This window comes from Trichechus manatus, unplaced genomic scaffold (assembly GCF_000243295.1).
Source record: "Trichechus manatus latirostris isolate Lorelei unplaced genomic scaffold, TriManLat1.0 scaffold00036, whole genome shotgun sequence".
Classification (NCBI taxonomy): Eukaryota; Metazoa; Chordata; class Mammalia; order Sirenia; family Trichechidae; genus Trichechus; species Trichechus manatus.
The window spans coordinates 15,007,291-15,019,899 of record NW_004443972.1 but is presented as its reverse complement, the minus strand read 5'-3'; the positions used below and the strand labels follow the sequence as shown (position 1 = coordinate 15,019,899).

At 36.7% G+C, this 12,609-nt stretch overlaps 1 protein-coding gene across 18 annotated transcripts in view; it reads left to right on the top strand.

Annotated features, from left to right (window-relative positions):
- Window positions 1–12,609, top strand: part of BAZ2B (bromodomain adjacent to zinc finger domain 2B) — a 463,486-nt gene that overhangs the window by 276,862 nt on the left and 174,015 nt on the right. For all 18 annotated transcript variants that reach the window (XR_002823946.1, XM_023730420.1, XM_023730423.1 and 15 more), the window contains one exon: window positions 3,534–3,681. Coding sequence is in view for 17 of the 18 variants with exons in the window: in XM_023730420.1 (XP_023586188.1) it covers window positions 3,537–3,681 (145 nt within the window). In the remaining variant the exon portion in view is untranslated. The remainder of the gene's footprint in view (window positions 1–3,533; window positions 3,682–12,609) is intronic.

The window sequence follows — 12,609 nt, the reverse complement described above, 5'->3', positions numbered from 1 at the left end:
CAGGAGATGAGTAAATAATAAAATAAAATAATAAGTAAATAAAATCTGAAAACAATAAGATTTAACTAAAAGAGAGAATTTTATAAAGGTGATTCGTAATAAATCAAGCATAAGACAGTCTTCATACTAGAGTAACAAAGGGTAGAGTAGATTTTTAAAAATTTCTGTAAATTGAAAATAGGATATTTATAAGATGAACATGGAGTAGTTGATCAAATTTTGGTTCCTATAACTAGGAAATTCCTATTTAAAAAAACAAAAAACTTAGAGCCTTTATAAGAAAACAGAAGGAACCCTGGTTGGTCAGTGGTTAAGCACTCACCTACAAACCAAAGTTCAGCAATTTGAACCCACTATCTGCTCTGCAGGAGAAAAATGTGACAGTCTGCTTCTGTAAAGATTTATAGCCTTGGAAACCCTGCCGGGCAGTTCTACTCTGTCCTATAGGGTCGCTGTGAGTTGGTATTCTACTCGATGGCAATGGGTTTGGGTTTGGGTTTTGGTAAGAAAGAAGGACTTTACATACAAGAATACTCAGGAACCCTAACAGATCATACTGGGTAACAACATGTGTATCTAAGATCAAAAAAATTAATATATGCATGATGTACATAATAGAATTTCTAAGGAAAATGGCTAAATAAGCACAGTTTTTAAAAGTTAATTCTCTTCTGAAATACCCACTTAAATGAACAGAAAGAATCTTGAATAAAAGACAAAGTTTTGCCGCTTTTTTCCAACCTCATGTTACAAACTCTAGTTCCACTCTTTCTCACTGCCAGGTTTAAATTTTATTTTTGAACAGTGGAATAATACACAATGTTGCATCTATTGCTTTGCCTACTGGGACTTTACTTCTACAGAATGTTATTGTTAGTTGCCATCTGGTCTTTTCCAACTCATGGCAACTCCATATGTGTAGATAGCACTGCACTCCATAGGATTTTCAAGGCTGTGACCTTTAGGAAGACTTTGGGTGGGTTTGAACTGCAGCCTTTTGGTTAGTAGTCCATCACTTAACCATTTGCACCATTTGCACCACCCAGGGACTCCTTATTTCTACAGAATAGATTCTCAGAAGTAGAATCATAAGATTTAAGCATATGTATATGTAATTTTATTAGATAGAGACTGCTTGTTTTATCTTCCGGGTTTTCCTCACTTTTATTCTGAATCAAGTAATATCAACAGATAGAAATATACCTAGACTTCACAGCTTATTATCCTTAAAAAATAATGACTATTTATTGAGCTTTTATCCTGAGCGAGGTACTCAGTTAAAGTGCTTATCTCTATTATGTGACCAGATTATTTTTGCCATGGAATACAAAAGCAAATTGAAAAAAACAAACAAAACTTCCATTTTTTTTAAGTAATGGTAATACATTTAAATAGTAGATTTTAGAATTATTTAACACAATGAGGTTACCAGATACAAAGAAGAAAAAAAAACATCTATCCCAATAGATCAAGATTTTTTTCTATTTAGTGAAATGAGACTTGTTGGTAAAAATAACTATAGAGAGGAAGGTGTCAGCCATGGGCCTTGTCATCAGATAGCCACATGTCTCAAAGCCTGTTATTGATTGTTTGATGACCCCAAACCTGCCCTTTAAACATTAGTTCCGTGCAGCCATTATTAGATCTACATCTTCGCCATGATGAATACTGATGAAAAGAAGGAAATATTCTGTAAGAATATGAACATACTCATCATAGCAGTACCATCATCTATGGAGGTGATTGACAGCAATGCCAAAATATGAAGAGTTTTTAATTGTTTATGATTGGAAAGCTCACTGAAATGATCCTACTAATATGTCATGCAGTAAACTGAGATTGCCTTTACCATATTTATCTATCTTATGAGAAAAAGCATCTATATACTGTATGGATTCACTCAATATTTACACATTAATCTTAAATTGCTTTAATTAATATTTACAAATGAAATTTTAACATGAAATCAAACCATTTTTCTTAGAAAATGTATAGTAATTATGGGAGCTATCAAATTCCATACAGAAATTCCATAGAGAAATCTCTTTACAGTTAGCTTATTTAAATGGTGAGAGTTTATTTGAAATAGATCCTAAGGTAACTTATAGATGAGGAGCATCTTTTTTGGTTTGTTTGTTTCTTATAGATTATGTGCTCCTTAGAACAACTGTGAACTTCATGATTTCCTTACTTGTGGAAATAGTGAATGCATAGAGTATTAAAATGATGATAATCTATTATATTCTGGATTTTTAAATGACAACATAAACTATTGGAAAAAGCAATGCAAGACTGTACCACAGTACCTAAACAAATTAATAAAGATGCTTGTAAATGATTTTGTATTTATAAATGGTTCACACTAAGCCATTTTGAGGTCATAATTCAAACTTGACTTCAGTAAAAACTCTGAAATGTATTTGCCTTTTTGGGGGGCCTCACTGAATTGGGATTACCACACCAGATTCTTGCACACTTAAGACCTGCAGCCAAATTGCTGTCTGGGTTTAGAAGGCAGGGATGCAATGCGTTCAAATGTGGTGATATTTTCTTGATTCATTAATAAGATAATATGGATATTATGTTGCAAGTAAATAGATGATGAAGTAGTTAAGGAAGAATAAAATGTTAATTTCCCTTAAGCCTGTGTGACATTTGTGTGACATTACTATATAGTCATGGACCACATAGTGTCTGTCCGAGCAGTGTCCAACTATATATATGTCTATGGTCTCATATAGCTTTTCTAAGTATATACGGTATATATGGCTGTGTGTATAGGCTTGTCTGGACCCAGGAAGAAAGGGATAGAGGGAGAAGGAAGGAGAAGGAGACAGGGGCAGGGGGGTCCTGTGAAGATGTGGGCACTAGTCACTGGAGGTCGGTGAACCACGATAAGTCAGGCTGAGTAATTGAGTGGCCTCTGCACTCAGTGGAACCTCCTGGGCTTGCTCATGGTGCACATCTGGGCTCCGGTGGGATGCAGGGCTCAGGAAGGTGGGCGCACTGGGGAAGGAGCCAAGAGGCAGGGGTATGGGAGGGCTTAGGAAAGGGCATGGAGTGGAGGATACAGGGTCAGAGAAGGGGATCATGGAGGCGCCCTGGAGAAGCCACTGAATTGTGGCTACCAGAGAGAGGGGCAGAGACTGAGGAAGCAAATATACTTTGCTAAGTAATATGGTGTTTGCACAGTGTACAAGTCATATAACATCCTATTTCACAAAACGTATTGTGGAAGTTAAGCGACACATGACTGTGTTCAAATCACTATTTTGTTATGAGGAAACTGCACATGTCTATTAGAAGAGGATTTGGTATACTTAACATTAAAGTTATTTCATAAATTGGTATTTTTAATTATATCCTTTTTATCTACTCTTCATTTTATCTTTCAGAAGAACATATATTTCTAAATTTATTTCATATTTTAAATAGTATGCCTGAAAGGTTTGACATATTTTAAATATGCTTTATACCTTTGAATAATTCCACTATCTAATACTGAGAGTTAATGTTTGTTTCCTCTCTCATAGATAATGGAGTCTGGAGAACGGTTATCATCCTCAACAGCCTCCTCTACTACACCAACTTCATCTTCTACACCTCCTGTGGCTTCAGCAGTTTCAAAAGGCGGCCTTTCCACTGGAGTTGCTTCACTTAGCTCTACAATCAACCCATGTGGTGAATACCCTTTTTTAAACTCAATTTTAGAATGCTATCATTCTAATAATTTGTATTCGTAGTGTTTTATAGAATTCTGAATAAAAATTTCTCATTACTTCTCTTGACCTATTGAATAATGGCTAGGTTAAACATCTAGTTTCTTTGGTTTTTTTTTGGATTTTATTCTGTGCTTATTATAAGTTTTCTTTGAGCATTTCATATTAATGTCTTAATTTTTTGATCATTTTAATTAATAATAAATGTAAAGCCTTTTAGAACAGTAGACCAGTGAGGGAATGAAGAAATGCAGAGAACTTTTTTTTTTTTTTCTTGTGCTTTAAATGAAACTTTATAATTCAAGTTAGTTTCTCATACGAAAATTTATACACACATTGTTTATGTGACCCTAGTTGCTTCTCCCTATACTGTGACAGCGCACTCCTCCTTTCCACGCCATATTTGCCGTGTCCATTCAGTCAGCTCCTGATCCTCTCTGCCTTCTCATCTCGACTCCGGACAGCAGCTGTCCATTTAGTCTCATGTATTCACTTGAACAAAGAAGCACACTCTTCACGAGTATCATTTTATGTCCCATGGTCCAGTCTAATCTTTGTCTGAAGAGTTGGCCTTGGGAATGGTTTTAGTTTTGGGCTAACAGAGAGTCCAGGGGCCATGTCTTTTAGGGTCCCTCCTGTCTCAATCAAACCATTAAGTCTGGTCTTTTTACTAGAATTTGAGTTATGCACCCCACTTTTCTCCTGCTCATCAGGGACTCTGTTGTGTTCCCTGTCAGGGCGGTCATTGGTGGTAGCCAGGCACCATCTAGTTCTTCTGGTCTCAAGCTGACAGAGTCTCTGGTTTATGTAGCCCTTTCTGTCTCTTGGGCTGGTATTTTCCTTGTGTCTTTGGTGTTCTTCATTTTGCTTTACTCCATGTGGTTGGGACCAATTGATGCATCTTAGATGGCTGCTTGCTAGCTTTTAAGACCTCAGATGTCACACAGTGGAATACTCTGCAACGATAAAGAACAATGATGAATCCGTGAAACATAACATGTAGGAATTTGGAGGGCATTATGCTGACTGAATTTAGTCAGTCACAGAAGGACAAATATTGTATAAGACCACTATTTTAAGAACTCAAGAAAAGGTTTAAACACAGAAGACAACATTCTTTGATGGTTACAGGGGTGGGGAGGGAGGGTGAGGGTTATTCACTAACTAGATAGTAAACAAGAATTATCTTAGGTGAAGGGAAGGACAGCGCACACTACAAGGGAAGTCAGCACAACTGGACTAAACCAAAGTGGGATTGCTGGATCTTATGATACTTCTATTTCTAGCTTTTTAAGGAAGTATCAAATCGATTTCCAAAGTGGTTGTACCATTTACATCCCCACCAATAGTGTATTTGTGTTCCAGTCTCTCCACAACCTCTCCAACATTTATTATTTTGTGTTTTTTGGATTAATGCTAGCCTTGTTGAGGTAAGATGGTATCTCATTATAATTTGATTTGCATTTCTGTAATGGCTAATGATCATGAGCATTTCCTAATGTGTCTGTTAGCCACCTGAATGTCTTCTTTGGTGAAGTGCCTGTTCATATCTGCAAAGGAATTCTTGATGGTAAGATTAGATACCAGTTATTTTAATTGCCTCCTATTCATCCAACCCACCCTAGAGTTATGAGGATGGCTGAACACACAGCATCTGACACTGGACAGATAAGACAACAATTTATTAGTCACATATACTCACAACCCAGCAGAAGAGGACTGCCAATGCCATGCAAGGCCACATGAAGGTTGCACCTAGAAACAGAGTGAACCAAAAGGGACTATGGAAGGCAGGCTTTGTAGTATCAAGAGGGTGGGGTATTCCCTGCTTCCTGTGGGAGGATGTGATTGGCTTGTTTGAATAATTCCTCCAACTGGCTGAAAACTGAAAGTGCCACTCAAGGGTAAGCAGAAACTGCCTGATCCCTTTTGAAGAGAGTCTTATCCACAGAACAGAGTGGGAGGGGAACTTGCAGTTAGGCCACTCAGAGCCCTCTGGATTTTACCACATGTCAAAACAGCACTTGATATTGAGCCTTAATTTTAGGCTTCACACCACACTAATGCTATGGACTGTTTGCCCTAAATTTGCTTCCAGTATTTAAAATGACATTTACCAAGTGCTAACTACCCCAGATATATACTAAGGCAGATCATTTACTTGATGGAAAAAAATTTTAAAATATAGAACGTGACAAATTTCTCTAGCTTGAAGGTTAGTGAAGTGTATATTGCTAAAAAGAGAGCTTTATTTCAGAAGTGAAAATATCCTCAATTTTTTTTCATTATGTAGAAGGTATTTTAACTACCACCCCTCCCTCCCAATGATTTTTACCCTTTTAGGCAGGTTTAGTAGAATACATCTTTTTTTTTTCCTTTTTTTAAAGATAATAGACTTGATTAATTATTCCTTTATCACTAGGAAGCTTGTTAACCTTAAATTTTCTTTATTTTATAGATTATTTCATGTTTATAAGCAGAAATAAATGATATTTCACTGTCTCAAAATTCAGTTTGTATTTTGTATAAATGAAATGCATAAATATGGATTATTTGTTTACAGAATAGTTGCAAAGTATCAAATACAGTTGATTCACATTATTCATGGTAATTAGGTTCGATAAAGTTACTGCAAATATTGAATTAGTGAATACTGAATCATTGATCCTAAGGGAAAAACTACAGGGTTAGATTCCTGCAAGCGTCTGGTCACAATATTTTCATCAACTGATAAATACATAATCTTGTTTTATGTTTGTTTTTGTTGTTGTTGTTATTGTTGTACTGTTAGTTACCATTGAGTCGGCTTAGACTTAAGGCAACCGTATGTGTAACAGAATGAAACATTGCTCAGTCCTGTGCCATCCTCACTATCATTTTTCTGTTTAAAGACATTATATTTAATATATATTGTTGATTCTTTAAAGTTGAACTTGTGGCCAATGGCACTGTAACTCATGCCTGAGTAAAGCTTATCTAGCACATGTATTTTCTTTGGCAAGCACATTACAGCCTTCTTGCACTTAAGAATACTAGACAACATTTTAGCACTACACTTGGGGGCCATTTTAAATAACAAATTCACCACCAAAAAGCAGAAAAATACAAAAAACATAGCACTAAATAGACCATAAAAGAACACCTGTTTGCCCTACGAGAGCTGAAACAGAAGGTAGAGCATTGCCTTGCTCAAACTCAGCTAGGAAGTGTGCATTGGCAACTCAGAATTTTTGTCATTCTGTGTGTGTGTGTGGAATAAATGTGAAGCTACCACAAATATTGATTTGGGGGTTATAAATAAATTTTATAAAGTAGCCAGAATCGCAACATGGAATCAACAAATGATGATTGACTGTACATATTTGTATGTACATTTTGAATTATTTGTCTTTTGGTTGTTGAGTTGTAAGAGTTTTTTTAAAATATATTCTGGGTATTAAAAACCCTTATCAGATATATGGTTACCAAATATTTTCTCCCATTCTGTAGGTTGTCTGTTCACTTACTTGATAAAGCCCTTTCATGTACAAAAGTTTTTAATTTTGATGAAGTCCAAGTTACCTGTTTTGTCTTTTGTTGCTCGTGCTGTTGGTGTTGTATCTAAGAATCCATTGTCAAAAACTAGATCCCAAAGCTTTACTCTTGTGTTTTCTTTTAAGAGTTTTATGGTTTTAGTGCTTGTATTTAGATCCTCGATCCATTTTGAGTTAATTTTTGTATATGAGCTGAGATATGGGTCCAACTTCATTCCTTTGCAGGTGGGGATCCAGTTGTCCCAGCACCATTTATTGAAAAGATTATTCTTTCCTCCATCTCATTACTTTTAATCTATCTTTGAATTTAAAGTGAGTTTCTTGTATACAACATATAAGTGAGTCTTGTTTTTTTTTTTTTTTTTTTTTTTAATGCACTCTGATAGTTTCTGTCTTTTACTTGGTGTATTTTAGACCATTCACATTTAATGTGGTTATTGATATAGTTCGAATTATATCTACCATATTTGTAACTGTTCTCTATTCATTGTACTTGTTCCTTTTTTTTTTCCCTCCCCTCTTTCTGCCTTCACTGGTTTTAACTGAACATTTCATATGATTCCATTTTCTCTCCTCTCTTAGCATATACTTTATATGTCTTTTACACGTTTATTGTGGTTGCCGTAGAGATGGCAATATATGCTTATAACCAATCTAAATCCACTTTCAAAGAACACAGTATCACTTCACAGGTAGTGGAGATACCTTGTAACAGAGTATTCCCAATTCCTCTCTCCCATCTCTTACTATATTGCTCTCATTCATTTCTCCTCTCCATAAGGTGTAATCACCCAATACATTGTTGCTATCATTATTTTGAACAAATGATAATATAATAGATTAAGAATACTAAAATAAAAGATTTTATTTTACCTTCATTTAGGAGCTTGGTGACAGTGCTTAAGTAGTCAAGTGCTAAAAGAAAGGTTGGTCATTTGAACATATCCAGTGGCTCAGTGGGAGAAAGATCTGGCAATCTGGTATTACAGGTCTAGAAAACCATATAGGGCAGTTCTACTCTGTCACATGGGGTCACTATGAGTTGAAAATTGACTCAACAGCACCAAACAGCAACAACATTCTTTCTTTAACACGCTCCTTTTCTTTGTGTAGGTCCAAGTTTCTGACCTATATAATTTGCCTTCTCTCCGAATAACTTCCTTTAATTTTTTTAAAACATTTTTTGCAAGGCAGATCTATTGGTGACAAATTGCCTCGATTTTTGTTTGTCTGAGAAAGTCTTTATTTCTCCCTCATTTTTGATGGATAATTTCACTGAATACAGAATTCCAGGTTGGTAGTTTTTTTCTTTCAACATTTTAAATATTTCACTCCACTCTTCTTGCTTGCATGGTTTCTGAAGAGAAGTCTGACATAATTCTATTCCTTGTTCCTCTGCAGGTACGTTTCTACCTCCACCTCACTTCTACCTCTCGTTTTTTTCAAGATTTTTTCTTTGTCTGTAATTTTCTGCAGTTTGATTATGATATGCCTAGATGTAGACTTTTTGGTATTGATCTTGCTTAGTGTTCTCTGAACTTCCTGGAGTTGTGATTGGTGTCTATTATTATTACTTCAGCTATTTCTTCTGTTCCTCTATCTCTTTCTTTCCCTTTCAGTATTCCCATTACACGTATGTTACACCTTTTATAATTGTGCGACAGTTCTTGGATATTCTGTCTCATCTGTTTTTCTTTTCTTTTCTCATTGCCTTTTAGTATCAAGCTCACTCATTCTTTTCTCCACTATGTCCAGTCTACTGAGGAGCACATCAAAAACATTCTTCATATCTGTTACACTAATTTCAATTTCTCACATTTCATTTGGATTCTTTCTTAGTGTTTCCTTCTCTCTGCTTACATTACCCATCTGTTCCTTCATGTTGTCCACTTTTTCGAATAGAATTCATAGTATATGAATCATAGTTATTTAAATTGCCGGCTGATAATTCCAAAATCTCTGCCATTTCTGAGCCTCGTTTTGATGCTTGCTCTGTCTCTTCAGGCTATTTGTTGAAAGTCAGACATGATGTATCAGGTAAAAGGAATTGTAGTAGATAGGCTTTTAGTGGGAGTTTTATATTTGTCTGGATAGAAGTTAGATTGCGTTTACTGTTTCCTGTAGCTGTGGTGTAAGAGGGTAATTTTCCTGTAATATCCTTATTTCTGTCTCCCCTGTTGTCTTTTGGTTCCCCTAATGATTCCTTCCTAAGCAGAACCTAGGCTTGCACTTCTTTCAGCTGTAATCCTTTGTTTTTATACAGGAGCCCTGTTGATGTGCAGGTAAGGTATACGGAAAGGGGAATCATTCTATAGTCCTGTGATTAGGTCTTAGTCTTTTAGTGAGCACACATCCTGGGTTTTGACCTACACCAGTGCTTCTCAGCTATTTTTCTGCACAGTTGGGTGACACAGTAACCGTGGAAACGGCTGGAATTGAGTATTTTTCTTTCCCCATGTCAAGGGCTACAGTTGATTATTTCCCTTCCACTAGATCTCTTAGGATCTAATAAAACCCAAATCTATTAAGCTCAGGTAAAATAGTTTCCCTTACAGCAGGCTTTTTTTTTTTTTAAACACCAAAAAATAACTCCTTTTACTTTTATTTTATTTATTTTTACTGTTGTAGTTTGAATGAAGTTTACATTTCAAGGTAGTCTCCCATATAAAAATTTATACATACATTGTTATGTGACCCTAATTGCTCTTCCCATACTGTGACAGCACACTCCTCCTTTCCACCCGATTCCCCATGTCCATTCAACCAGCTCCTAACCTTTTCTGCCTTCCCATCTCACCTCCAGACAGAAGCTTCCCATTTAGTCTCTTGTATCTACTTGAGTAAAGGGGTACACTCCTTGCAAGTATCACTTTATGTCCCACAGTCCAGTCCAATCCCTGTCTGAAGAGTTGGCCTGGGTTTCCTCAAGTCTCAGTCAAGCCGTTAAGTCTGGTTTTGTTACTAGAATTTGAGTTCTACACCCCACCTTTCTGCTCCATCAGGGACTCTCTGTTGAGTTCCCTGTCACGGCGGTCATTGGTGGTAGCCAGGCACCATTTAGTTCTTCTGCTCTGAGGCAGATGAAGTCTCTGGTTAATGTGGCCCTTTCTGTCTGTTGGGCTAATATTTTCCTTGTGTCTTTAGTGTTCTTCATTCTCCTTTACTCCAGGTGGTTGGGACCAGTTGATGCATCTTAGATGGCTGCTTGCAAACTTTTAAGACCCCAGATGCCACTCACCAAAGTCGGATGCAGAATATTTTCTTAATAAGCTTTGTTATGCCAGTTGACTTAGATGTCTCCTGAAAGCATGCACCCCAGACCCTACCCCTGCTACTCTGTCCCTCGAAGTGTTTGATTGTATTCAGGAAACTTCTTAGCTTTGGTTTAGTCCAGTTGTGCTGACTTCTCCTGTAGTGTGTGCTGTCCTTCCCTTCACCTAAGATAATTCTTATCTACTGTCTAGTTAGTAAATAACCCTCACCCTCCCTTCCCACCCTCGTAAGCACCAAAGAATGTTTTCTTCTGTGTTTAAACCTTTTCTTGAGTTCTTATAATATTGGTCTTATACAATATTTGTCCTTCTGTGACTGACTGAATTCACTCAGCATAATAACTGCCAGATTCCTCCATGGTATAAGACGTTTCATGGCTTCATCGTTGTTCTTTATTGTTGCATAGTATTCCATTGTGTGGCTATAACATAATTTGTTTATCCATTCATCCGTCGATGGGCACCTAGGTTGTTTCCATCTTTTTGCTATTGTGAACAGTGCTGCAGTGAACATGAGTGTGAATGTATCTATTAGTGTGATGACTCTTATTTCTCTAGGATATATCTAAGGGGCGGGTTAGCTGGATTGTATGGTACTTCTATTTCTAGCTTTTTAAGGAAGCGCGAAATCGATTTCCAAAGTGGTTGTACCATTTTACATTCCCACCAACAGTGTATGAGTTTTCCAGTCTCTCTACAACCTCTCCAGCATTTATTATTTTGTGTTTTTTTGGATTAATGCTAGCCTTGTTGGGGTGAGATGATATCTCATTGTAGTTCTGATCTGCATTTCTGTAATGGCTAATGATCATGAGCATTTCTTCATGTGTCTGTTAGCTGCCTGGATATCTTTTTTGGCAGAGTGCCTGTTCATATCCTTTGCCCGTTTTTTAATTGGGTTATTTGTCTTTTTGTTGTTGAGGTTTTACAGTATCTTGTAGATTTTAGAGATTAGATGCTGATCGGATTTGTCGTCGCCAAAAATTTTTTCCCAGTCTGTAGGTTGTCTTTTGACTCTTTTGATGAAGTCTTTTGATGAGCATAAGTGTTTGATTTTTAGGAGCTCCCATTTATCTAGTCTCTGTTCTGGTGCTTGTGCATTGTTACTTATGGTTCGTATTCATTTTATGCCATGTATTGGGGCTCCTAGCATTGTCCCTATTTTTTCTTCCATGATCTTCATCGTTTTTTATTTTATATTTAAGTCTTTGATCCATTTTGAGTTAGTTTTTGTGCCTAGTGTGAGGTATGGGTCTTCTTTCAGTTTTATGCAGGTGGATATCTAGTTACACCTGCACCATTTGTTAAAGAGACTGTCTTTTCCCCATTTAATGGACTTTGGGCCTTTGTCAAATACCAGCTGCTCATAGGTAGATGAATTTGTCTGGAGTCTCAATTCTGTTCCATTGGTCTATGTATCTGTTGTTGTACCAGTACCAGGCTGTTTTGACTACCGTGGCGGTATAAAAGGTTCTAAAATCAGGTAGTGTGAGGCCTCCCACTTCGTTATTTTTCTTCAGTAATGCTTTACTTATTCGGGGCCTCTTCCCTTTCCGTATGAAGTTGGTGATTTGTTTCTCCATCTCATTAAAAAATGCTGGTGGAATTTGGATAAGGATTGCATTGTATCTGTAGATCGCTTTCTGTAGAATTGACATTTTCACAATGTTGAGTCTACCTATCCATGAGCAAGGTATGTGTTTTCACTTATGCAGGTCTCTTTTGCTTTCTTGCAGTAGTGTTTTGTAGTTTTCATCGTATAGGTCTTTTACGTCTCTGGTTAGATTTGTCCCTCTGTATTTTATCTTCTTGGGAGCTATTGTAAATGGTATTGATTTGGTGATTTCCTCTTTGAAGTTCTCTTTGTTGGTGTAAAGGAATCCAACTGATTCTTGTATGTTTATCGTGTATCCTGAAACTTTGCTGAAATCTTCTGTTAGTTCCAGTAGTTTTCTTGCAGATTCTTTGGGGTTGTGTGTATAAGATCATATCACCTGCAAAGATAGTTTGTCTTCTTCCCTACCAATTTTGAAGCCTTTTATTTCTTTCTCTAGCCTAATTGGTCTGGCTAGGACCTCCAGCACA